Below are 27,269 nucleotides of genomic sequence, written 5' to 3'. Positions count from 1 at the left end.
TCACCAAATCTGGAGGCCTACGTTTTCTCAGCAGTGTAGGGAGGCCTGTCTCGCTAATTATAACGGTTAAAAAAAACACGCAACACATCGTCAAGACGATGCCACACACACTGCTGGCTGCCCCTTCCAGTTTTACTCGTACACCAGGGGGAGTGAAAGCCTTGCTCTCACCAGGCCCGGAGGGGTTAATTGTCCCCCCGGAGGTTGAACTTGGGCAAGCTCTTGGTTCTGCGGGCGACAGGCAGGCCGGGTGCCTCCTCCTGCATGCGATCCTCCCGGGGGAATGGGTTGAATTTCAGTCTGCACCTCCAGGTGAGGATGGAGAGGCTGTTCCTCCGTTTGCCCTCGGCCTGCCTCCTCAGGATCTGCCTTGCCTCCTCTTCCTCCTCCTGCTCGATGAAGTCCAGCAGGGCCAGGCGAAATACCCGGGGAATCTCCGGGGCCTCGGATTCAAACCCTCGGACCAGCCTCCGAAACCTGAGAGGCAAAAACAGGCGTAAATTTCCATACACAGCTGTCAGAATGTTTTACTCTGTATCTGACCCCGTGCTGTACCTGTCCTGGGAGTGTTTGATGGGGACGGTGTAGAGGGAGCTTTACTCTGTATCTAACCCCGTGCTGTACCTGTCCTGGGAGTGTTTGATGGGGACAGTGTAGAGGGAGCTTTACTCTGTATCTAACCCCGTGCTGTACTTGTCCTGGGAGTGTTTGATGGGGACAGTGTAGAGGGAGCTTTACTCTGTATCTAACCCCGTGCTGTACCTGTCCTGGGAGTGTTTGATGGGGACGGTGTAGAGGGAGCTTTACTCTGTATCTAACCCCGTGCTGTACCTGTCCTGGGAGTGTTTGATGGGGACAGTGTAGAGGGAGCTTTACTCTGTATCTAACCCTGTGCTGTACCTGTCCTGGGAGTGTTTGACGGGGACAGTGTAGAGGGAGCTTTACTCTGTATCTAACCCTGTGCTGTACCTGTCCTGGGAGTGTTTGATGGGGACAGTGTAGAAGGAGCTTTGCTCCGATGACTTAATTGACCATTCATCGCAATGCTGTTTGTGGGATCTTGCTCTGTGCAAATTAACCGCTGTGGTTCCATACATTCCAACAGTGATTATATTTGAAGGAAGGTATTTTATGAATTGCAATGCATTTCGGGATGTCCTGAGGTCACGAAAGATGCTATTTCCGAAAATTCTTTTGTTCTGCCCCTCAGTTACTAACAGACAAGCCTCTTCTGCTCTCTGCACTGGTAAGCAGCTCTCTGTCATTCTGCACAAGGGGCTTTCTGCAAGTGTGACCCCTTCTGACTGCATACTTGCCGACGGTTTGACCAGAGAGAGAGCTTCATTGTCACATCGATGCTGGTTTTCCCTGACTCCACTCTGCTAATTATGTGTTTGAAGCAAACAGTTAGACTTAACGCTCATCACGCCCTCAAAGAGGGGAGGCAATGGTGTAGTGGTATTGTTGCTGAGCTTAGTAATCCAGCCAACCCTGGGTTCAAATCCCACCACAGGCAGATGATGAAATATGAGTTCAACAAAAATCGGGAGTTAAAAGCCTGATGATGAAATGCTTGTCATGAAAACCCACTGGTTCACTAATGCCCTTTTAGGGAGGGAAATCTGCTGTCCTTACCCTGGTCTGGGCCTACATGTGACTCCAGACCCCACAGTAATGTGGTTGACTCTTAACTCTGAAATGGCCTAGCACCACCATCTTCGCAAGGGGCAACTAGGGATGGGTGCTAAATGCTGGCCCAGCCAGCGAGGCCCACGTCCCGTGAATGAATTTTTTATTTAAAAACTGCGTCATGTGACGTGTTTGCATTGGAAGCTCAGGACCGGGCCAGAGAGACCGTGAGTTCGAATCCCGTTAGGGGGAACGTTTGAGGAATATTGAATGCAAATTATGAATCGACCCTTTCAAATTAAACGCTGGTATTACTAAGAAGTGACGATGAAGCTGCCTGGATTGTGGTTGAAGCCCAGACTTGACCACTGACTTCCCTCCGAGAGGAAAGCCTGCCCACACTAGGCCTATATGTGACTCCTGCCCGACGCCAACGTGGCTGACTCTCGACTGCCCCTCTGAAGTGGCCTCGAGAGAGAGAGAGAGAGAGAGCAGGTTTGGGGTAAAAAGGGTTACACCGTGGTTCCACCACCACCTCCTCAGGGCACCTTCATTGCTCACATAGGTCTTCAAGAGTTGGGTCTTATTTTCTTTGCAGCACTGTAGACTTGGCGGAGGTTTATAAAATAATGAGAGGGTTGGATGCCATGCCTTATTCACGGAGGGCTCCTGTTTGACAGGTTGGCAAGGGCCAAGGAGCACCCATTCAAACTATGCCAGGCTCAATACGAGACCAGAGAGTATAATGTGTGCAGATTAACCGCTGTGGTTCCATACATTCCAACAGTGATTATATTTGAAGGGAGGTATTTTATGAATTGTAATCCATTTTGGGATGTCCTGAGGTCACGAAAGATGCTATTTCCGAAAATTCTTTTGTTTTGCCCCTGAGTTACGAACAGACAAGCCTCTTCTGCTCTCAGAGAGTATAATGAGCCTCTGGGATGTTTTGGGAGCTGTATTAGAATCATAGAAGGGTTACAGCGCGGAAGGAGGCTGTTCAGCCCATCAAACCTACACTGGCTCTATAAGAGTGGGTTAGCTAGTCCCACGCGCCTGCCCTTTCCCCTTGGCCCTGTCATTTTTTCCTCTTCAGCTGCTTATTCTTCTATCCTTCTATTCCTTTCTCCCCGACCTGTGTTTATCCAGCTTCCTCCTTTCAATGCGTCAACACGATTCATCCCAACCCTGTGGGAGCGAGTTCCACCTTCTCCCCCACTCTCTGGGTGAAGAAGTTTCTCCTGAATTCACAGAATCAGTGCAGAAGAGGCCCTTCGGCCCATCGAGTCTGCACCAACACGTGAGAAACACCTGACCTACCTCCCTACCTAATCCCATTTACCAGCACTTGGCCCATAGCCTTGAATGTTATGACGTGCCAAGTGCTCATCCAGGTACTTTTTAAAGGGTGTGAGGCTAACCCGCCTCCACCACCCTCCCAGGCAGTGCATTCCAGACCCTCACCACCCTCTGGGTAAAAAAGTTTTTCCTCACATCCCCCCCCCTTAAACCTCCTTCATTGGATTTACTAGTGACTGCCCTATATTGCCGGCCTCTAGTTTGTCTCTTCCCTTCTAGTGGAAATATCTTGCATCTAGTCTCTCCAAACCTTTCATCATTTTAATGAAAGTAGGTGTCTTTATAAATAATAATTAGTCCCTTTGATATCCCGGACTGGTTTCAACTGCTTAAAAGGGGTCAGAATGGAAGTTCCCAGGGTCTCTTCTGTCCCTTCTTGGTCCTGGGGTAATGTTCTTTGGTTTGTAACCTTACTGAGGAGATTCCATGGGCCAGGGGGTGGATAGGGAAGTGTCTGATTGCCCAGCCCTCATGAGCGTGAATCAGGCTCGCCGGACGACGCCAATCTCTTCCTGCTTGACCATTTTGTAACCAGGAATCAAAGTGGATGACGGAACAGGCTCGAGGGGCTGAATGGCCTCCTCCTATCTCCGTGCTCCCAAATGGTAGCCTTGCCTGCGCTGCCTGCATCCCCAGAACGAATTAAAAACTCGGGTGGGGCGGGGGTGGGGGGGAAAGGGGTGGGTGACTTATCGCACAGCAAGAGGCCATTCGGCCCATCACACCTGTGCTAGCTCTTTGACAGAGCAGTTCTGCATCAGGCCCACGCCCTATACTTTTTTTGCCTGTGCTCCTCATTTTCAGCCACTCGTCCAACTCCCCTTTGGAATTATTTATGGAATCGGCTTCCACCGCCTTTTCAGATCGAGCGTTCCCGATCCCGACAACTCTCCGAGTGAAAATGTTTCTCCTCATCTCCACTCTAGATCCTTCACCGATGATTTTAACTCTCTGACCTCTGGTTACTGAGCCCCCCTCCCAGAAGGAACAGATTCTCTCGCTCTATTAAAAATCTCTTATCCTCTTGAAAACCTCCAATGGGTCACCCCTTTAACCCTCTCCGTTCCAAGGAGAACAGTCCGGAATTTTTCCAACCTCTCCTCACCACTGAAATCCAGTCACCTCATAAGACCACAAGACGTTGGAGCAGAAGTAGGCCATTCGGCCCATCGAGTCTGCTCCCGCCGTTCAGTGAGATCATGGCCAATCTGACCATCCTCGACTCCACTTTCCTGCCTTTTCCTCATAACCCTTGATTCCCTTACCGATTAAAAATCTGCCTATCTCAGCCTCGAATATACTTAACAACCCAGCCTAGACAGCCCTCTGGTTGAAAGACTTTTTTTTAAGAATTTCCCTCTGAGATGCTGATTCAGAACGGGGTTGGTGTGACATAGACCGTGCAGAGAGAGGGCCAGGTGAGATAGTGAGTGAGGAACCACAGAAGCTGATCCTATCTTCCCGTATCAATATACCCGCTACCCGTGAGGATGAGGACAAAGACTTCCAGAAGGTTCTCTGGCTGTCCAAAGCAGGCAGGAGGCAAAGGGTGGGAAGCCTAATTGTGGTGGCATTGTGTCCTAGTTCAGGGAGCCCTAGTTACCACTTTTGACATACATGTTGTAGTCTGGAGCTATGGATGGTGATGGTAGAGGCTCCCAACGTTCTTTCCATCACATGTCGGACCAGGAGTCTCTCCCGCTCTTACCGCCTTGCCATCGGCGTGTGTTGGAAGGATTTATAAGTTCGTACTCAACCTGTTTGGCCGCGTTATTGTTATTTTCCTTCTCTGCCTGTTCTCTCTGCTCAGTGAACACAGTTTCACGCCTAACTACTGGTGAGCGAGTTGGTAAACAAGATACTGCGGGCGCAGAGACCCATGTTCATTAACACAAGTAACAGAGCACTAACACAATGTGTGCTTCTCCAACCAGACCCTACTCTAAACCACTGATTAACATTGTAGCCCGCGCTACACAGCAATTGGCCAATACAGTCACGTGGTCAACCTGCTCACATTCTCTTAAAGGTGTATTGCACCTCAGATTACCACATCCCTCCCCCTTTCCTCGAAAGTACAATTCACAATCTTTACAATATATCAACTATTTCCATAAATAAACTATTTCCAAATTCAGTCTCTCCGGAGGCTTCTTCAAATGTGTCGAACATTGTAGTTCTACGACTTCGGCTGGTTTACCCTCTCAGGGGGGCATCTGTCCACTAGGCTCTCCCCAGCAGGAACCTGTAAGTTTGTCTCTTCGACTCTCTCAGGCCCAACGGACGCTACAGGCACTTCCGAAGCAAGGAGAGCTCCTTCCGCATGTGGCGTAGGCTCCAACGGGAATTCTTTCACCCTCTTTCGGGCCCCAATCGCGCCCCTCCCCTCCAAGTTCAGCAAGATGAAGATCAACTGTCAGGAAGGTTCTCAAAACCAGGACGTTGGGCAAGGCTAAATTCAACAGCTTCCTGTGGTGTTTAAAAAAAAAATTCAGGGCCTTGTTAGTAATTTTGCTTTCTCTCCCTACGTGTCTTCTTTTGATGGGTTTCCCTCTTGGCAGCGCTGACTTTAACCTCGGCTTCCTCTTCAACTTCCCTGCTGGCCAGACTAGGCTCAGGTACGAGCTCAACTTGAGTGAAGTCAGCATTTCCTCATCTGTCAGCACCTTTGAAAACTCAGGGGTCTCTATTTTTAAAGCTTCTTGGCTTCCACGGAGCTGATTCTTCAGCTCTTCCATTTCTTTTTCATACTTGTTCGTGGTTTCCTGGAGAATTAAGCATCGTTGCGTTTTCTCGGCTAATTTATTCTTCGTCTCTGCCAGAGATACGCTGAATTCTTCCTGTTCTTCCTCGTGCCTATTTAGTGGGACAAATTGGGACCTGAGGGAATCTTGCAACACGCGAAAGTCCTTCCGCAGGTTTTCTCTTTCTCTTTGGAGGTTACTGACTTCAACTCGAACTCTGTCCTGAAGCATCAGCTCTACGAGTTCCTTTTGTTGAGTCTTTACGTGCTCCTTTTTACCAAACAGTAACATTTCCTGCGTCTGACTGAGATCTCAGTCGTCTCTCAAGATTAATCTCTCTTAACCAGTTCCTTCCAGGACAACTCGGTCCTCTGCTTGCTATCACTATTAGGGATAGATTAACAGACTGATTTTCATAACTGTACTGGATCTTTGCATATACCTCTTACTTGTATGTCGTCACCAGTATACGTCTTTAATTTAGCATCTGAATTTTTCAGATGTAGTGTGGACTCCCCCGTTCAGATATTTGAACGAATGTTCCACAATAACTTGTCGTGGATGCCCCTGTATCCACCTCCATTCCGATGGGTGACTTCCACTGTCGCGTAGACTGGCTCTGTTTTCCCCGTTTTTGAGTTGCGTAGTGAGTAAATATCTGACTCTGTTTCTTCTGGTTCCTCCGTTATGTGGGATTTCATGATTTCCATCTTTCGGCTTAAAGTTTTGTCTTAATCTGTCTGTACAATATCGCATAATCTGCCCATTACGATGGCTGTAGAAACACTCGATCCTTTCGAATTGCCGTTCGCTTGTAGGCTGTCTGATTCCATTTCTGCTGTTATCATTGTGGGTTTTCTCTGTTAAACCACTGCTGTTTGCTGGCCTGTTAATGGTGGCTGTTTCCCGCCTTTCCCCCAGAGCCCTACACTTCCGCGCCATTTCTAACCGGTGCTCCCCTCCCGGCATGAAGGGCGGAGCCATTTTGCGCTCGCTTGACTGCTCCTGAGTCCCTGACTGCGCTTTCCATTGCGAGCGCCGACTCCAGCGCCTTGCTGGAGCCTAAATCCGTTTCTGACAACAACCTTTTTTTGAATGGCGTCTTCATTAATCCCACATACCAATCGGTCTCTTAACATGTCGTTAATCGACGTCCCGAACTCACGGCGCTCTGTCAGCCATTTTAAGGCTGCTACCATAGCAAGCGCCTGTCCCTCCAGGGGGCGCGACCCCTCGAATTAAATTTAAAACGCTGCCTTGCTACCGAGGGTTTCGTCTGAAAGTGGCTTTTCACAAGACTTACCAGCTCATCAAAGCTCTCAGAATCTGGGGCGTCGGGTGACATTTAGACTACGAACTAGGCCGCGTGTTTTACTGCCACATTCGATAAGAGGACTGCTCGCCTCTTCTCCTCCCCCCCGATACGGTCGTTGTCCAAAAAAGAAGAATATAATGTGACCAGTCGTCGGTGGTCTGATCAAACGTTTCGATACAGCCAAACTGTGGCATACTGGAGGGAGATAACTTCACCGACTATGGTGAAGGCTGTACTTACAATCGTCTCGCAAGGTATGGCTGTTTCACTTCTGCTGAATTTCTTTGGTGTCATCGACTGGTCATGTTTTTCCTCGTCGCCAGTTGTTACGTTCCTTCTATCAGGTCGCTATACTCAGCGGACACGGTTGCACTCCTATCTACTAGTGAGTGAGTTGGTAAACAAGATACTGCAGACACAGAGACCAACGTAAGATGAAGCACATGCTGTTTATTAACACAGGTAACAGAGCACTAACACAATGTGTGCTTCTCCAACCAGACCCTACTCTAAACTGCTGATTAACAATGTAGCCCGCGCTACACAGCAATTGGGTAATGCAGTCACGCAGCCAATCTGCTCACGTTCTCTTAAAGGGGTATCGCACCACAGATTACCACAGTTACGAACGCACCTTCCTTGGCCATCAAGTCCTGGAGTGGGACTCAAACCCAGAGCTTCTGCCTCAGGAGCAGGGGTGGCTGACCACTGCGCCACCGGACCTCCTCATGGTTATCGTAGGTGATTCGATAATTATGGGGACAGGCAGCATCCTTTAATGAGCAGCATTACCTCCTTTAGCCCTTACCACTACCATTAACACTCCCTTTGTCCTTTAGTTCATGACATCTTTGTCAATCTCTCCTTTGCTCCCACCTATCACTGACCTTCTATCCAGCTCCACCTGCTCCATACCCCCTAAACAGTATAAATTTCATCACATTTCCACTTCTCTTCAGCTCTGAAGAAGGGTCACACGGACTCGAAACGTTAACCCTGTTTCTCTTTCCACAATTGCTGCCAGATCTGTTGAGTCTATCCAGCACTTTCTGTTTTCGTTTCAGATTTCCAGCATCTGCAGTATTTCGCTTTTACCTTAGGCCCACCATCTTGGTTCGCCTGGAACCATAGCGTGGCAGAATTATATCCTGCGCGTAATCAGGACATTGACTGCTTTCCGACCGAGCAGAGTGACGTCTGTGTGGACCAGTGCGCAGGCGGCCATTTTGCATGGGCAGTAGTCACAGTGAAACTGATAAACCTGAACCAGGCCCAGACCAGGCCCAGACCAGGGCCCGAGCAGGAAGTGGTGAATGAGACGGTCACAAGAGCTTTAACCACTAAGTTGGAGGAAGGGATGCGGCGGTAACAGTTTGAAAGCCGACGGAAAGCAGGGGAGTGAAATAACGTGTGTACTGCCGTTAAAGGAAAAGCTAAAAGGTGTAAAATAATTAACCGAGGGGAGAGAGAGAGAGAGAGAAGAAGAAAGAAATGTGGAAGTGAAATATTAGAGCGAGGCAGAAGTTAGGGGGTGTGGCCCAAATAGGCGTTCTTCACACAGACGCATAGGCCTGAACTTTTCAGTCGGCGGGGGTGATCGCGGAGCCGATTGCCGCCCGCGATTGGCTGCGCACCGCCATTTTGCGCAGGCGGGCCAATTAAGGCCCATCCCAGCGTAAGACCCGAGACGTAGCGCCCAGCGCTACCTGTGCAGGCCGGGGGGGGGGGGGGGGGGGGCGTGGGGGGGGTGGGGGAGGAGGGAGAGTCGGGGCCCGGCGCTCTTTCGCGCACGCATGCGAGAGGGCGCTTCAGTCTCCCTGAGGCACGGAGCTACCTCGGGGGGAGGTTGAATCGATATTGAAATAACTAAATAAATGGAGAAAAAGTTTAATTGAAGTCACATGAGGTGGGACATGTTTTCGTATCTCGTGAAAAATGTTTTATTTATTTAACGAAAGCTTTAGGAAGCCTCATCCCGCCCGTGGATGAGGTTTCCTAAGAAACGTGAAGGCCGCTTGGCCTTTACTCCTGCGTTAACAATGACATTAATTACTTCCTTAACAGGCCGTTTAAATATCGGCGGGGCAGCCCACTCCGGCGCGCGCCTGCCGAGCGAAACATCGCGGTAACACGCCGGTCGGAAGATCCCGCCCTCAGAGGATAAGGAACGAATCGGGTGAATTGCAGGCGGAAATTCAACTTGGAGGGTAAAACATGGCAGCCATTACGGAGACGAGGTGTTAAGGACTGGGAACCAAATATAACAGGTTGACAGGAAAGATAAGGGAAAACGGTAGAGCAGGAGGTGTAGCCTTAATAATTAAGGGTGAAATCACTTCGACGATAAGAGAGGATCAAACAGGATAAGCAGGCAGTGTGTTGAATGAAGAAACTGCCGGGGATTTAAAACCGTCTTTGGATGGCGTATAGGCCCTCACGACGGTAGCTGTGAAGTGGTAGAATGTATAAATGCTGAGATTGGACAAGCATGTAGCAAAGGCAGAGTGGTTTCAGATTGGGGGGTGTGGCGGGGTGGGATTAAGTTTAATAGAGTTTGGAGTAAGCAGACCCATTCATGTCAGAAGGCTGTTGAGTTACTTGTGTGCGCCCTGGGTAGTTTCCTGTGATAATATGTCCTAGCACAAGCCAAGGGGCAGTCTAGATTTCGTAACGAGTCGGATTTAGTTACCAGCCTGATGGCTCGATTTCCAAGAACCAACAAGGGGGCAGATTTCATAATGAGTCATATTTAGTTAAGAGCTGAACGGTTTGCGAACCTTTATCGAATAACGATGGTAATATGGTCAAGTTCAACGTGGTGTTTGAAAGGGAGAGACGTGAGGCAGCCTTTAAGATTCCAGCCCTCAATCAGGCCGACTTCAATAGGAAGGGACAGGGATTGCCCACAGTCAGCTGGGCAAACCCGTTAAAGGGTAAAATGACAGAAGAACAGTGCGAGGTGTTCAAAAAAAAAAAGAATTTGATTGGATACAGCAACGGTGTGTACCCCGATTAGGAAAGAGTCCATCTTGCTGAAAAGGGCAGCCATGGACAACCGAAGATGTACGAGACCACGTGAAACTACAAGAGAAAGCTTAGAAAAATCCAAAAGATATCACAGAACCCGGTCAGTGGAAAAGGTTCAAGGAACAGCAAAAAAAAATGACAGAAAGGAAGTATAAACTATCGACATCCTGGGGATTACCATTGACCAGAAACTGAACTGGATGAGCCATATAAATACTGTGGTTACAAAAGCAGGTCAGAGGGTAGGAATTGAAGCAATTAACTGAATATTGCGAGTTTGGTCCATCTATCAATGTTGTGCTTAGAGAGCGCTTGGTGTGCGGTATAAACGAAAATGCGCTTCAGAAGAGATTACCGGCCGAAGCAAATTTAAATTTTCAGAAGGCATTGGAAATCGCTCTGGCAATAGAAGGTGCGGCGCGAGACTCAGAAGCCATGTGAGGAGCACAAAATGGTGCCGTCCTCCATGTTGTTTGGGGACCCTCAGCCTAAAGGAGCAGAAGGGGGAAGCAGCCACCGCTAGCAGACAAATTAAAAGGGATAACTTAGCGGCAAAAATGTGACACAATAGTAACAGAGATGGAAGCAGACAAACCTTGTAATGAATCACAGTTTTAAAAGATCGAATGTTTCTTCTGCCACCGAAATGGACACCTCGTGAGACGTTGTAAAGATAGAATCGGGCAGACTTTCAGACAAAAACAAAAACCCACTGAGATAAACAGTGTTGAAAAGCCTGAAGTAATAGATTCTGATAGCTATTCGTTGTATAATTTAACAGTAGGAAGAACAGAGCCTATCTATGTAACCATGAGAGTGAATGAGAAGCCTATCAGAATGGAGGTGGAAACCGGAGCAGCCACTACAGTGATTGGTGAGCGTAACTTCAGATACCTGAATCATGGAGAACGTAAGATGAATTGAGAAGAAATTTGATACCAAATTAAAAACTTACCCGGGAGAAGACATACAAGTCAAGGGCGTATGTAAGGTCACAGTACACCACAGAGCTCAAACAGTGAGATTACCCTTGATGGTAGTAGCCGGCAAGGGGCCTAGTCTCCTTGGATGAAACTGGCTGAAAGAAACTAAATTGGAAATGGACTGAAATCTTCCAGCTGAGAACTAATGGGCTATCGGAGCCGCGACAAAGATATGTCTGTCTCCGCTTTCGAGGAAGAACTTGGAAAGATTGAGGGGCTGCGAGCCAAAAATTCATGTAGATCCAGAAGCAACAGCAAGATTCATGAAGGCAAGACCAGTACTTTAAGCAATGCGGGTTAGGGTAGAAGCCGAACTGGACAGATTAGAAAAACTGGGAGTGATACAACCAGTGCAATTTTCGGAGTGGGCAGCACCAATTGTACCTGCTTGACTTGAAGCATTCGAATTTGTGGGGACTGCAAATTAACTGTCGATAAAGTGGCAAAATTGGATAGACACCCCATGAGTAAAATTGAAGACTTATATGCTAAATCGGCAGGTGGAAGAGCCTACACGAAGTTAGATATGAGTCATGCCGACCAACAGTTGGAATTAGAGAAGGCATCCTGGAAGTTTGTCACCATAAATACACATAAAGGGTTGTACCAATCCACCTGTTTACCTCTGGCATATCTTCAGCTTGTGCCATATTCCAAAGAGCCGTGGAAAGTTTACCACAGGGATTGCCCCACGTTGTGGTTTATTCGGATGACGTTCTTGTGACTGGACTCACTGAAGAGGAACATTTGACGAACCTGGTAGGAAGTTCTGAAATGTTTCTCGCAGGTTGGAGCGAGATTGATAAAAAGGAAAAGCGCACGTTCCAGGCGAAAGAGGTGACTTACCTCAGTCACAAGGTCGATTCACTAGGGCCTACATCCAGTTGAAGAAAAAGTGAAAGCCTTTAGAGAAGCCCCAGCACCAGAGAATACACCCGAACTGAAATCACTCTTGGGGGGGATGATCAGTTACTACGGACACTTCTTGGCCAATTTGTCAACAGTACTGGCGCCCCTGTCTTACCTGCTCAAGAAGAACCAGAGATGGTCAATGGCAAACACCACAAGAGGAAGCTTTCACAAAAGTGAAACAGTTGTTACAATCATCGGCACTTCCAGTACATTTTGACCCAAAGAAAGAGTTGATATTAACGTGTGACGCATCTCCCTATGGAGTGGGAGCAGTGCTTTCCCATCGAATGGGTGATGGATCAGAACGACCTATAGGTTATATGTCGAGAACATTCAATACTGCAGAGAAAAAGTACTCTCCAATTGAAAAAGAAAGCCTGGCGATCATTTTCGGTGTTAAGAAGTTTCATCAATTTGTACATGGTCACCATTTTACTATCATAATGGACCACAAGCCATTATTAGGACTATTCAATGAAGACAAGGCTATACCTTCTATAGCCTCAGCAAGAGTACAAAGATGGGCGTTGACCTTGGCAGCGTATGAGTATACTTTTAGTCATAGACCCGGAAGTCAAATTGCAAATGCAGATGCACTCAGCGGTTTACCCTTGCAGATAAAAGATGAGGAGGTTCCAATTCCTCAGGAACACGTTTTGTTATTGAACTTCCTGGACTCATCACCGATAGGTGCCAGACAGATTAAAGATTGGAGACCCCCTCTTATCCAAAGTGAGAAATCAAGTTCTTCACGGTTGGTCACAAGAACAAGAATCTGACAAAATGAAGCCGTATTTCCAGAGAAGATATGAGATAACCCAGCCAAGAAGGTATTTTATTGCTGGGAGCTCGGGTGATTGTTCCTCCAAAAGGATGAAAGCCATTGTTATCTGAACTTCACAGTGCACATCCCGGAATTTCCAAAATGAAAGCAATGGCATGCAGCTATATGTGTTGGCCGGGAATGGATGGAGAAAAAGAAAATTTAGTGAGAAGTTGTATACAGTGTCAACAAGTGCAAAAATTACTTGCAACAGCCCCGTTATTCCCCTGGGAGGGGCCTGGAAGGCCATGGGTATGGGTACACATCAACTGTGTGAGGCCTTTTATGGGAAAAATGTTTCTACTTATCGTAGACGCTCATTCAAAATAGATGGACATATCTGAAGTGAGGTCGCCCACGCCTTCTGCTAGACTAGACAAACTACCACAAAGTTTCGCAATTAATGGACTACCTGAAGTGCTAGTATCAGACGTATTCACGAGTGCTGAATTTAACCGATTTACAAGCCTCAACGGTGTTGTTCACGTGAAAACATCTCCATACCACCCTTCTTCTAATGGTCTGGCTGAGAGAGCGGTTCAGGCGTTCAAATCTGGTACGAAGAAATTATCTGGAGATTTGATAGCAACTAAATTAGCACGTTTTCCTTTTCCATTATCGGGCCACCCCTCAATTGACAACAGGGTGTCACACCTGCGGAATTGTTGGTGAAGCGCCGTCTCCGATCGAGACTGAGCCTAAACGATGCCAAACTTGGGGGAGGAAGGTAGAAAGAAGGCAGGGAAGTCAGAAAATTGGAGATGATTGTCACAGTCGGGGACAGAACATTTAACGTAGGGGGGGAAAGTATTTGTGAAGGACCCAGCATGGTGGTTCGGTGAAATATAAGTGCAGTAACTGGACCTCTTTCCTACCAGGTGACAGCTGAAGGTCGAGGAATAAGGAGACACGTGGATCACATATGAAGAGGAGAAACCAAATACCCAGAAGTGATTCCATCAGTGTTCAAGACTGAATCAACGTCTCCTGTTGAAAGATGTGTTTGAAGGGCCGACTGTACCTGAGAGAGTTGAAGAAACAGATTTACAGGCAACTACTGAAGAACCAGATGCACAGGCGACTCCAGTAGAGGAGATTCCAAACCAAACTTCAGAAGCTGTGGAGCTGAGACGCTCCACACACATAAGCAAACCCCCAGAGAGACTGACTTTGTAAATAATTGATCTGTTTAAATAACTTGATATATTTTTTTTAAATTGTAAAATGTAATTTTCAGTAAAGGGGCAGGGATGTTGTAATCTGATGTGCAATGTACCTTTAAGACAAGTGTTGTAATGTAAGATCATAGGGTCTTAATACCCTATAGCAGAGGATTTTTAAAAATTCATTCATGGGATGTGGGCTTCGCTGGCCGGGCCAGTATTTATTGCCCATCCCTAGTTGCCCTTGAGAAGGTGGTGGTGAGCCGCCTTCTTGAGCCGCTGCAGGAGCGCGGGCTACCTCTGTAGAAGAGTCTTGAGTTAGACATTGAAAGAGTTTTAAGTTGTGAGCACACAAGTGTAGCTGCTGAATTCCATTTGTAAATAAACAGCCATCTACGAATGTTCTCAGTCTCTGTACCAACTTCGTTAACCCAAAACAAGCATGCAACTCGGAACTTTTAGCCCCAACTAACCAACGACACTGGATCCAACCAATGTGCTGGACCCTTACACCACAGTAACCTGGTTCAGGAATTGGCTGAGTGACAGGAGACAGAGAGGAGGGATCACGGGCAGGTACTCTCATTGTCAGGGTATGATTCGTGGTGTCTCGCAAGGATCTGTGTTGGGGCCTCAACGATTCACCGTCTTTATTAACGACTTGGATGATGGGATAGAGAATCACAGATCCAAAATTGTCCATGACACAAAAATCGGGTAGATGGAAGCTTAAAATTACAAATAGATATTGATGGATTAAGTGAATGAACAAAACTGTGACAAATGGACCTCAATGTGAGGTCACCCACTTTGGACTGAACAAGGATAGAACAGGGGGACTTTCAAAATGGTGAAAAGCTAGAAACAGTGGAGGTCCAAAGAGACTTCAGGGGTCCAGGTATTTTTTTTTCATTTTTTATGGGATGTGGGTGTCGCTGGCTGGGCCCAGCATTTACTGCCCATCCCTAGTAGCCCCTTGAGAAGGTGGTGGTGAGCTGTCTTCTTGAGCCGCTGCAGTCCGTGTGGTGTAGGTACACCCACAGCGCTGTTAGGGAGGGAGTTCCAGGATTTTGATCCAGCGACAGTGAAGGAACGGCTGATATATTTCCAAGTCAGGATGGTGAGTGGCTTGGAGGGGAACTCCCAGATGGTGGTGTTCCCATGTGTCTGCTGCCCTTGTCCTTCTAGATGGTAGTGGTTGTGGATTTGGAAGGTGCTGTCGAAGGAGCCTTGGTGAGTTGCTGCAGTGCAACTTGTAGATGGTACACACACTGCTGCTACTGTGCGTCGGTGGTGGAGGGAGTGAATGTTTGTGGATGGGGTGCCAATCAAGCGGCTGCTTTGCCCTGGATGGTGTCAAACTTCTTGAGTGTTGTGGGAGCTGCACTCATCCAGGCAAGTGGAGAGTATTTCATCACACTCTTGACTTGTGCCTTGTAGGTTGTGGACAGGCTTTGGGGAGTCAGGAGGTGAGTTACTCTCCGCAGGATTCCTAGCCTCTGACCTGCTCTTGCAGCCACAGTATTTATATGGTTGGTCCAGTTCAGTTTCTGGTCAATGGTAACCCCCAGGATGTTGATAGTGGGTGATTCAGTGATGGTAACGCCATTGAATGTCAAGGGGCGCTGGTTGGATTCTCTCTTGTTGGAGATGGTCTTGCCTGACACTTGTGTGACGCGAATGTTACTTGCCACTTGTCAGCTCAAGCCTGGATATTGTCCAGGTCTTGCTGCATTTGAACATGGGCTGCTTCGGTATCTGAGGAGTTGCGAATGGTGCTGAATATGTGCAATCATCAGTGAACATCCCCACTTCAATGTCAGGTACACAGATAATTAAAATGTCACGAACAGGTACACAAAATAATCAAAAAGGCTCATGGGATGCTGATCTTTATATCTGGAGGACTGGAACACAAGGGGGTAGAAGTCAGGCTTCAGCTGTACAAAGCCCTGGTTAGGCCACACCTGGAGTCACTGGGAGCAGCTCTGGGCACCACACCATAGGAAGGATATATTGATCATGGAGGGAGCGCAGTGTAGATTTATCAGGGTGATACCTGGACGCCAAGGGTTAAATGATGAGGAGAGATTACACAAACTGGGGTTGGGATTTAGAAGGTTGGAGGAAGATTTAATTGAAGTTTTCAATCTATTAAGTGGAAACAGATAGGATGGATAGAGAGAAACTGTTTCCCGTTGGTTGGAGAGTCTAGGACTAGGGGGCAGAGTCTAAAAATGAGAGCCAGGCTTTTCAGGAGTGAGATTAGGAAACACTTCCACACACAAAGGGCGGGGGAAGTTTGGAAACTCTCTCCCGCAAATGGCAATCGATGCTGGATTAATCGTTCATCTTGAATCTGAGATTGATGGATTTTTGTTAACCAAAGGTTTTAAGGGATACGGGAAAGTATGGAGTTGGGTCTCAGATCAGCCATGATCTCATTGAATGGAGGAACAGCCTCAAGAGGCTGAATAGCCTCTTGCATTCCTATAAAGTGCCTCATCCCTGATAACATTCTATTAAACCACCTCTTTATTCTTTCCAAGGATTGTTACATCTTTCCTGAATTGCAGGGCCCAGGATATTTTTTTTCAATGTGCTGTGGGCCTCGCTGGCAGCATTTATTGCCCATCCCTAATTGCCCTTGAACTGAGTGGTCTTGCTAGGCCATTTCAGGGGGCAGTTAAAGAGTCAACCACATTGCTGTGGGGTCTGGAGTCACATGTAGGCCCAGACCGGGTAAGGATGGCAGATTTCCTTCCCTAAAGGGGACATTAGTGAACCAGATGGGGTTTTTACAACAATCGAAGATGGTCGATTGCTAACTAGCTTTACAATTCCATATTTATTAGTTGAATAATTCACCAACTGCCCTGGTGGGATTTGAACCCATGTCCCCAGAGCATTAACCTGGGCCTACTAGGATTATTAGCCCAGCGACATCACCAGTACACCACCATCTCCCCTAAATTACCCATAATGCTCCGTCTGTGGCCTAACCAGTGACGTCCTAGTAATGAACTTATTGCTTTACATTCTATGGCCTCTATTTATAAACCCAAGTAACCCACATAACTTATTAACCACCTCCTCAACCTGTCCTGCCATCTTTAAGGATTTGTACATAAGAATATAAAACGTTGGCCATTTGGCCTGTCGAACTTAGGGTTTCCAACCCCTCCAGGACTGGCCTGGAGTCTCCAGGAATTAAAGATTAATCTCCAGGACACTAGGGGAAATCATCTGGAGATTAAAAAAGATTGGAGGGTTTTTTTTGTCATTGTCTTTGAACTTTTCTCTTTACCAGATATAAAAATATTGAAAATGGGAGGGGGTGGGGTGGTGGTGGGAAGGGTAGTTTGGCTGACTGTCAAGCATTGTCCAATTGGGTCACGAGTCTTGCTTTCCAATTGGCGTAGGAAGGCCGTACGTCACAAGGATGGATGTGTTGGCCGACTAATGGCTGGAGCGGTGGGGTCAAGTCATGTGATGAAACCTCCAGGAATACACTGAACCACAGTTGGTAACCCTACTCAAGCCTGCTCCGCTATTGGCTAAAATCATGGCTGAATGCATCTCAACTCCACCTTCCCGCGCTATCCAATATCCCTCGTTTCCCGATCTATCCATCCCAACCTTAGATATACTCAACGGCTGAGCAACCAAAACCCTCCCGGGCTAGAGAATTCCAAAGAGTCACAGCCCATCCGACTGAAGGAATTCCTCCTCACCTCAGTCCAAAATGGCCGCCCCCTTAGCTGAGACCTTGACCCCCGTGTGTTCTAGATTCCCCAGCCAGAAGGGGAAACGTCCTCTCCGCATCTACCCTGTTAAAGGCCCTCTAAGAATTTGATACATTTGAATGAGATACGCCCTCATTCTTCTTAACCCCGGGGAATATAGGCCCAATTTACTCATCTTCTCCTCAAAGCACAGTCCTGTTATCCCAGAACTCAGGCTTGTGAACCTTGAACCATAGAACCTTAGAACACTACAGCGCAGAAAAACAGGCCATTCGGCCCTTCTAGTCTGCGCCAAAATATTATTCCGCTAGTCCCATTGACCTGCACCCAGTGCATAACCCTCCAGACCTCTCCCATCCATGTATCTATCCAATTTATTCTTAACACTTAAGAGTGAGCCCGCATTTACCACGTCAGATGGTAGCTCGTTCCACACTCTCACCACTCTCTGACTGAAGAGGTTCCCCCTAACGTTCCCCCTTTCACCCTAAAGCCATATCCTCTCGTGTTTATCTCTCCTAATCTAAGTGGAAAGAGCCTACTCGCATTTACTCTGCCTATACCCCTCATAATAATACTTGGCGGTACCCTTAAGAGTTGTTATGGCGCAGAAGTAGGCCATTCGGCCCACATGGCAAAAAATGTCCCTCCTTGGGTAAGGGAGACCAAACTGCACATGGTCCTCCAGGCAGTGGCCTCCACCTAGGCCCTTTTATACAGTTCCTCTGTCTTAAATCTAGGTTCTCTCTGCCCATCCACACGTTTCAAAACGGAAGGAGGCGAGGCCCGGGACTTGAAAGGCGGTTCTGTACCTGAGTATGAAAGGCCCACATTGGGAGGGCTTGATCTTGGAGCACAGTTCCTCCAGCTCGAGCTGCTCCTGCGGGGAGACCTGGTAGCCGCGCCGGGGCTGGGCCACGAGCCAGCTGTAGTCCACCCCCTGCTTCGCCCGCTTCCACTCGGCCAGGCGCTCCCGGTGCATCTTCTCGGCCCGCTTGAGCTGCGAGCTGAGCTCCAGGGTCAGGGTGTGGGTGACCAGCTCCCCCTCGGTTGGTGGGGTGAGGCCCAGGCGGCGGTCGTCCGAGTGGAAGATGGAGGAGAGGAACATGGCAAGGAGCGAGCGGCGAGCCCTGGAATGAGGGAAGAGAGAAAGAGCATGAGTCACATTTTTTTTTCAATGTGCTGTGGGCCTCACTGGCAAGACCAGCATTTATTGCCCCATCCCTAATTGCCCTTGAACTGAGTGGTCTTGCTAGGCCATTTCAGGGGGCAGTTAAAAGTCAACCACATTGCTGTGGGGTCTGGAGACACGTGTAGGCCCAGACCAGGTAAGGACGGCAAATTTCCTTCCCTAAAGGGGACATTAGTGAACCAGATGGGGTTTTCACAACAATCGATGATGGTCACCATTACTAACTAGCTTTCAATTCCATATTTATTAGTTGAATAATTCACCAACTGCCCTGGTGGGATTTGAACCCGTATCCCCAGAGCATTAACCTGGGCCTCTAGGATTATTAGTCCAGTGACATTACCACTACACCACCATCTCCCCTAAATTATCCATAATGCTCTGGCTGAGGCCTAACCAGTGACGTCCTAGTAGTGATGTTCTTCAGACCTTCCCTTCACTGGGTCTGGCCCGCCCGGGGAAGCAGGGAGGAAGAAGTGGGAGGGGGGAATAGACTTGTGTTGGTACAGCGAAGGTTCACTCGATTGGTCCCTGGGATGAGGGGACTGTCTTATGATAAGAGGCTGAGTAAATTGGGTTTATATTCTCTGGAGTTTATAAGGATGAGAGGCGATCTCACTGAAACCTACAAGATTCTGAAGGGGTTGTGACAGGGTGGGCGCCGAGAGATTGTTTCTGCTGGTCGGGGAATCTAAAACACGGGGGGGGCCCAGTCTCAGGATAAGGGGCCGATTGTTTAGGACTGAGATGAGGAGAAATTTCCTCACTCAAAGGGGTTTGTGAATCTTTGGAATTCTCTACCCCAGAGGGTTGTGGATGCTCCATCGTTGAATCCATTTAAGGCTGCGGGATAGACAAATTTTTGGTCTCTCGGGGAATGAAGGGATATTGGGGAGTGGGCGGGTAGATGGAGTTGAAGCCCAAGATCAGCCATGGTCGTGTTGAATGGCGGAGCAGGCTCGATGGGCCGAGTGGCCTACTCCTGCTCCTGTTTCAGGTGCTTGTGTGGGAGGGAGGGGGCAGGACAAGCTTCGGTTGTGTAGGGTTGCGGAGGAAGAGAGTGGGGAGTGGGACTCATTTGAAGGGGCAAGCAGCAGGCAGGATGGGCAGAAAGGCCGCCTTCTGTGCTGTAAGACCCTAATGACAGTCCAGAACTGGACATCAATGAATTCACTAGTTTCCATCGAGGTGGGTACAGGCGGTGGCCACGATGCTAAGCCTCACGGTGACCAATGGGTTCTCTTGTTCAGTTGGCCCTGACCCCAGAGTGGCGGGTGGGATGGGGGGGCGGGGTTGTTTCCCCACCACTCCCAACCTTCCCTCCCACCTTGCCCAATGGCAAGGGTCACAGGGGGTGTGGTGGGGCGGGCGAGGTCAGGGTGAGGTCAGAATTGACTGGGCCGTGATGCCTACCGTGGCCAAATAGCTCAAGGCCAGCTCAGATGATGCCCTGCGAAGCACTCATGGCAAGCAGGAGAGAGTCACAGCGACAGAGGGCAGTTGAATGACACATCCTGGGTGCTGCTTTTAGGCAGATGTCTACCCTCCAGCGTCCCTGGCAAAGGAAGGAGGAACAACAGAGTGGGTGTCCCTCAGGACATCCTGAAGCGCCTCACACCCAGTGAAGTACTTTTTGAAGTGTAGCCAATGGTGTAATGTAGGAAACACAGTGGCCAATTTGCACACAGCAAGATCCCACAAGCAGCAGTGTGACAATAACCAGATCATCTGTCATCGTGATGTGGGTTGAGGGGTAAATACTGGCCCCAGGACACCGAGGGGAACTCCCCCCCTGCTCTTCTTCCAATAGCAGTCACAGGGTATTTTACATCCACACAGGACAGCAGTCAGGACCTCGGTTTAATGCCTTTTCTCAAAGATGGCACCCCCACAGTGCAGCACTCCCTCAGTACTGACCCTCTGACAGTGTAGTGCTCCCCCAGCACTGACTCTCCGACAGTGCAGCACTCCCTCAGTACTGACTCTCCGACAGTGCAGCACTCCCTCAGCACTGACGCTCCGACAGTGCAACACTCCCTCAGTACTGACCCTCCGACAGTGTAGCGCTCCCTCAGCACTGACTCTCCAACAGTGCAGCACTCCCTCAGCACTGACGCCCTGACAGTGCAGCACTCCCTCAGTACTGACCCTCCGACAGTGCAGCACTCCCTCAGCACTGACCCTCCCACGGTGCAGCACTTCCTCAGTACTGACCCTCCGACAGTGCAGCATTCCCTCAGCACTGACGCCCTGACAGTGCAGCAGTCCCTCAGCACTGACCCTCCGACAGCGCAGCACACCCTCAGTACTGACCGTCCGACAGTGCAGCACTCCCTCAGCACTGACCCTCCGACAGTGCAGCACTCCCTCAGCACTGATGCCCTGACAGTGCATAGTCCCTCAGCACTGACCCTCTGACAGTGCAGCACTCCCTCAGTACTGACTCTCCGACAGTGCAGCACTCCCTCAGTACTGACCCTCTGACAGTGCAGCACTCCCTCAGTACTGACCCTCCGACAGTGCAGCACTCCCTCAGTACTGACCCTCTGACAGTGCAGCACTCCCTCAGTACTGACCCTCCGACAGTGCAGCACTCCCTCAGTACTGACCCTGTGACAGTGCAGCACTCCCTCAGTACTGACCCTGTGACAGTGCAGCGCTCCCTCAGTACTGACCCTGTGACAGTGCAGCGCTCCCTCAGTACTGACCCTGTGACAGTGCTGCCCTTCCTGGTTATGTCAGCTTGGATTTTGTGCACAAGCCTCTCGTGGGTCACTCAAACCCAGGGCTGAGAGGTCAGAGCAAAAGAACCAGTGAGGCACGGTTGAGACTACCTCCAACAGGACAGTAAAGGCTCTGACAGTTTGTGGAAGCAGCTCTGTGTACACACCGCCAGACCCACCTGTGCCATTGAACCCAGGAAAATTAACACCGAATGTAAAATTTAGATTTAGCCCAGGAAAGTGAGATTAGATGCCTCGGGGAATGAAATTGTCAGTTTAGGAACTGGCATGGGGAACGCATTGATCCTGTTCAATGACAGGCATTTCATGCAAGCCTCCACCTCAACCAGACATCTCTCCGTTGGGGGTTATCCTAATGTTTGCCTTCAAAGCGCAGGGGACACTGGCTCAAAAGAGAGAAACAACCCACAGGCGCTAAAAGCCCAGCAGCAACTCCAGGGAGTCTCCCGTCTGCAACATCAAACTCCCAGTCGTGACACCCTCTCTGTTACACACTCATTGTGGCACCTCACCTCCTGACTCCTCAAAGCCTGCCCACCGTCCACAAGTCAGGAGTGTGATGGAATACCCTCCGCTTAGGAACATAGGAACAGCAGAAGGCCATTCAGCCCATCGAGCCTGCTCCGCCATTCAATACGATCATGGCTGATCGAACACTTCAATGCCTTTTACCCACACTATCCCCATAACCCTTTACGTTATTGTTAATCAGAAACCTACCTTAACATGACTGAGCTTCCCCGGCTCTCTGGGGTAGAGAATTCCAAAGGTTCACAACCCTCTGAGTGAAGAAATTTCTCCTCATCCCGGTCCTAAGTGGCTTCCCCCTTATTTTGAAATGGTGTCCCCTGGTTCGAGACTCCCCGATCAGGGAGAAACATCTTCCCTGCACCTACCCTGTCGATCCCTTTAAGTATTTGGTAGGTTTCAGTGAGATCACCTCTCATTCTTCGAAACGCTAGAGAATACAGACCCAGTTTCCCCAGTCTCTCTTCATAAGACAGTCTCGCCATCCCCGGAACAAGTCTTCGGTGCACCCCCTCTATGGCAATAATACCCCTTCTGAGGTAAGGGGACCAAAGCTGCGCCCAGTACTCCAGGTGCGACCTAACCAAGCTTCTATACAACTGAAGCAAGACTCCGCTACTCCTGTACTCAGACCCTCTTGCCTGGATGAGTGCGGCTCCGACAATCACCGGGGGGTGCGGAGGGAGGTTGCTAGGGGGGAGCTCGGGCTGGGTGTTCGAGATGGAGTTCCTTGTTGTTGTCCAGCCAGGGCTACGGGCCTGAGAAACCGTCTTTATAAAAAGATCAGGATGACAGGGGGTCCGAGTATGTTTCTTTTTTTAAAAGCCGGTCGTTTGGGTCACTTTGACCGGCAGCTGCTGCCTCCGACCAATGGGGTCGAGAAACTTATCAGCCATGATTGAATGGCGGAGCAGACTCGATGGGCCGAATGGCCTCATTTCTGCTCCTATGTCTTATGGTCTTATGGACCCGCCCGCAGCTTCCTGGCTGCCATTTTATTTTCCCTGCCCGGAGTTCAGCAGCAGAGAGGCGGCTGTCTCGAGGTTGCTCCCGGCTGCAAAACGGTCAGTGAAATCCCTGTGATCGTTCCAAGGCCGATTGGATGCTTGTGTGTGTTTGGGCGAGGGGTGGGGTGGTGGAGGAGGGGGCGGCGGCGGGGAGGTGGTGGCTGGTTGGATGTTGGGGGTGGGGGTGAGATGGGGGCATTGGAGGCACGGTGAGGGGGGTTGGGGGGGTTTGGGACATTGGAGGTGTGGTGAGGGGGGTTCGGAGGTAGGTAGGGGCATTGGAGGTGTGGTGACAGGGGTTCGGGGGTAGGTAGGGGCATTGGGGGTGTGGTGATGGGGGTTTGGGGGTATTAGGGGCATTGGAGGTGTGGTGAGGGGGGTTGGGGGGTATTAGGGGCATTGGAGGTGTGGTGATGGGATTGGGGGTATTAGGGGTGTTGGAGGTGCGGTGACAGGGGTTCAGGGATAGGTAGGGACATTGGAGGCGTGGTGAGGGGGGTTGGGGGGTAGGTAGGGGCATTGGAGGTGTGGTGAGGGGCTTGGGTTGAGGTAGGGGCATTGGAGGTGTGGTGATGGGGGTTTGGGGGTATTAGGGGCATTGGAGGTGTGGTGAGGGGGATTTGGGGGTATTAGGGGCATTGGAGGTGTGGTGAGGGGGGTTGGGGTAGGTAGGGGCATTGGCGGTATGGTGATGGGGGTTTGGGGGTATTAGGGGCATTGGAGGTGTGGTGAGCAGGGTTGGGGGAATTGGGGCATTGGAGGTGTGGTGAGGGGATTGGGTTGAAGTAGGGGCACTGGAGGTGTGGTGAGGGGGGTTGGGGAGGTAGGGGCATTGGAGCCTTGGTGAGGGTTGGATGGGGGTGTTAAGGACATTGGAGCCTTGATGAGTGGGGTTGGGGGTAGGTAGGGGCATTGGAGCCTTGGTGAGGGGATTTGGGGGAGGTAGGGGCATTGGAGGTGTGGTGAGGGGGTTGGGGGGTAGGTAAGGGCATTGGAGGTGTGGTGGGGGGCTTGGGTCGAGGTAGGGGCATTGGAGCCTTGATGAGGGGGGTTGGGGGGTAGGTAGGGGCATTGGAGCCTTGGCGAGGGGGTTTGGGGGAGGTAGGGGCATTGGAGGTGTGGTGAGGGGGGTTTGGGGTATTAGGGGCATTGGAGGTGTGGTGAGGGGGATTGGGGGGTATTAGGGGCATTGGAGGTGTGGTGAGGGGGGTTGGGGGGTATTAGGGGCATTGGAGATGTGGTGAGGGGGGTTGGGGTGTAGGTAGGGGCATTGGAGGTGTGGTGAGGGGGGTTGGGGGGTAGGTAGGGGCTTTGGAGATGTGGTGAGGGGGGTTGGGGGGTAGGTAGGGGCATTGGATGTGTGGTGAGGGGGGCCGGGTGTAGTTAGGGGGGTTGGCGGAGTGGTGGCGGTGTTCGGGGGGAGGTTGGGGTGGGAGTGTAGGTGGTGGTGGGGGGGAGGTAGGGGATTTGGAGGTGGGGTGGGAGTTTGGGAGGAGGTTGAGGATGGTTGAAGGTTGGGGGGAGAGTGGGAGGGAGGTAGGGCGTTGGAGATGGGGGAGAGTTTGTGGGGGTGGTTGGGAGAGGGGGTAAGTTGGACCTTAGGAGTTCGGAGCAGGGGTAGACCATTCAGCCCTTCGAACCTGCTGCACCATTTGATAAGATCATGGCTGATCTAGTTGGGGGTCTCAGCTCTACATTATTGTCTGTTCCCCTCCCGACCCCCATAACCCTCGACCCCGTTGTCGATCAAAAACCCGTCTACCTCAGCCTTGAATATATTCAGTGACCCAGTCTCCACTGCTCTCTGGGGGAGAGAATTCCACGACCCTCAGAGAGAGGAAATTCCTCCTCATCTCATGTTGGAAGGTGGGGGCTGGGGATTTGGGGGGTGGGAGATTGGGGGTGTCACTTTGAAGGTTTAGTACCGGAAAATTAAATACTGTACGCTTCTCCAAATTCCCTCTTGCGTTTAAACCAGTGGGTAAATAGCAGTCTAAATGTGTACTGTGCCCCGAAGTAGACACAATTCTGAGGACGTGCGGCATTAATGTAGCAGGAGCTGGAGAATCCTGGGCCTCATCTAAATCAGTGTAAGAAACTATCAAACCGGGAGTGATGCAAAACAAGGTGTTGATTCACTATCGGCTGGTTTATTATTCTTACAAAGCCTGGGGGTGAAATCCCTGTTTGTCACCGAGAGATTGTTCAAAGAAAGGTTTTACAAATCTCTACTCCAACCTAGTTTCACCCCACCCTGCACCATCCTGTTTAAAATCTAGCAGAAGGTGGTCATGCTGTGGGACTAAAATTTCTCTGGGATGGGGGGGCGGGTGTGGGGAAGATTCCCCATCGTCCATTGTAACTCTGACAAAAAAAAATCCATTCAAATCGCAGAGAAACAGCATAAAGGGTCTTTAACATTAAGGGCATTTATAGAAATCCCATCATGCTCTTAAAGCTAGTGACCCACGCTGCATATATATCAGGCAATATTTGTCACCAGATGGCAACAATGGGCATTATCATTTTACTAGGACTTTTCTGTGATTGTTTGCTGAATTGATTGGTGAATCTTGAAAGGGGAAAAAATATCATGCAGGATTGAGGGGGAGGGTTAATGTGGGGGAGCGGGAGGGGGGAATAAGGGGCCTGGAAACAGTTCAAGTACTGGGCTCATGATTTCTCTCACTCATTCCCTCCACCACCGACGCACAGTAGCAGCAGTGTGTGTACCATCTACAAGATGCACTGCAGCAATTCACCAAGGCTCCTTCGACGTCACCTTCCAAACCCGCAACCACTACCATCTAGAAGGACAAGGGCAGCAGACGTATGGGAACACCACCACCTGCAAGTTCCCCTCCCAGTCACTCACCATCTTGACTTGGAAATATATCGGCTGTTCCTTCACTGTCGCTGGGTCAAAATCCTGGAACTCCCTCCCTAACAGCACTGTGGGTGTACCTACCCCACATGGACTGCAGCAGCTCAAGAAGGCGGCTCACCCCCCACCTTCTCAAGGGGCAGTTATGGATAGGTAACAAATGCTGGCCTAGCCAGCGACACCCACATCCCGTGAAAGGACAAAAAAACTCTTGTTTCAATGTCCAAGTGGACTCACAGGGTCATTACAGCACAGAAGGAGGCCATTTGGCCCATCGAGTCCATGCCGGCTCTCTGTATACCAACCCAGTCAGTCCCATTCGCCCCCTGCTCTATCCCCGTATCCCTGCAAGTTCGTTTCCCTCCAGCGCCCATCCAATTTCCAATTGAAATTGTTCATTGTCTCCACTTCCACCCCCCGTCGTGGGCAGCGAGTTCCAGGTCATCACCACTCACTGCGTAAAAAACATTCCTCCTCACATCCCCCCTTGCATCTCTTGCCCAAAACCATAAACCTGTGTCCAGCCAATGGGAACAGCTTTTCTTCGTCTACCTTATCCAAACCTGTCATCATCTTGTCCACCTCTATCAAATCCACCCCCCTCAATCTCCTTTGCCCCAAGGAGAGCAACCCCAGCTTCTCCAACCCCCTAACCCCTGTCGCTAAAATCCCCTCATCCCTGGGACCGTTCTGGTCAATCTCCTCCGCAACCCTCTCAAAGACCCTCATATCCTCCCCAAAGCGCGGTGACCAGAACCGGACGCAATATTCGAGTTTTATAAAGGTTCAGCCTAACTTTCCTTTCTCTGTACTCAGTTCCCGTCTATATGAAGCCCCAAGATCTCATCTGCTTTGCTAACCGCTCTCTCAAGATGTCCTTCAAAGGTTGACGGACAGGCCAAGGACCAAGGACCCTCGAATTCCTATTAGAAGAGAGAACAGAAAACCGATGCCAGGCTGGTGAATAAGCACTCCCGGCCTCCAGTCTTTAAGGAGTTAAGCTCCAGCTTTGCTGCCCCCAGATCCCAATGGATGCCCACCACGAGAGATATTAGCCGGCTGCCCACAGGGTCCCAAATCGCGGCTGGGCCGCTGATCGTCTTTGCACGCCGGGTAAGATGGTACACTGGGGGACTCACCTTGGCTGAATGCTGGGGGGGAACTGGTCTCTGCTCCCTCCTCCTGCGCCCTCCGCGTCTGTCTACTCAACGCT

General features: G+C 49.9%; 1 protein-coding gene across 2 annotated transcripts; it reads right to left on the bottom strand.

Annotated features, from left to right (window-relative positions):
- LOC144670502 (protein RD3-like) lies at positions 1-27,269 on the bottom strand. 2 transcript variants are annotated; one of them, XM_078533002.1, is made up of 3 exons: positions 27,196-27,269; positions 18,514-18,831; positions 1-477 (listed from the first exon to the last, which is right to left on the bottom strand). In XM_078533002.1, the coding sequence occupies exons 2-3, from the start codon at positions 18,807-18,809 to the stop codon at positions 186-188; spliced, it is 588 nt and encodes a 195-aa protein (XP_078389128.1). In that variant the 5' UTR covers positions 18,810-18,831; positions 27,196-27,269; the 3' UTR covers positions 1-185. The 2 variants fall into 2 exon arrangements, with proteins under 2 accessions (XP_078389128.1, XP_078389129.1); XM_078533003.1 differs by lacking the exon at positions 27,196-27,269 and having other exon boundaries at positions 18,514-18,990.

Source organism: Cetorhinus maximus, chromosome 31 (genome assembly GCF_964194155.1).
Source record: "Cetorhinus maximus chromosome 31, sCetMax3.hap1.1, whole genome shotgun sequence".
In the NCBI taxonomy this organism is placed as follows: Eukaryota; Metazoa; Chordata; class Chondrichthyes; order Lamniformes; family Cetorhinidae; genus Cetorhinus; species Cetorhinus maximus.
The sequence above is the reverse complement of the archived record's forward strand: the minus strand, read 5'-3'. Positions and strand labels throughout refer to the sequence as shown.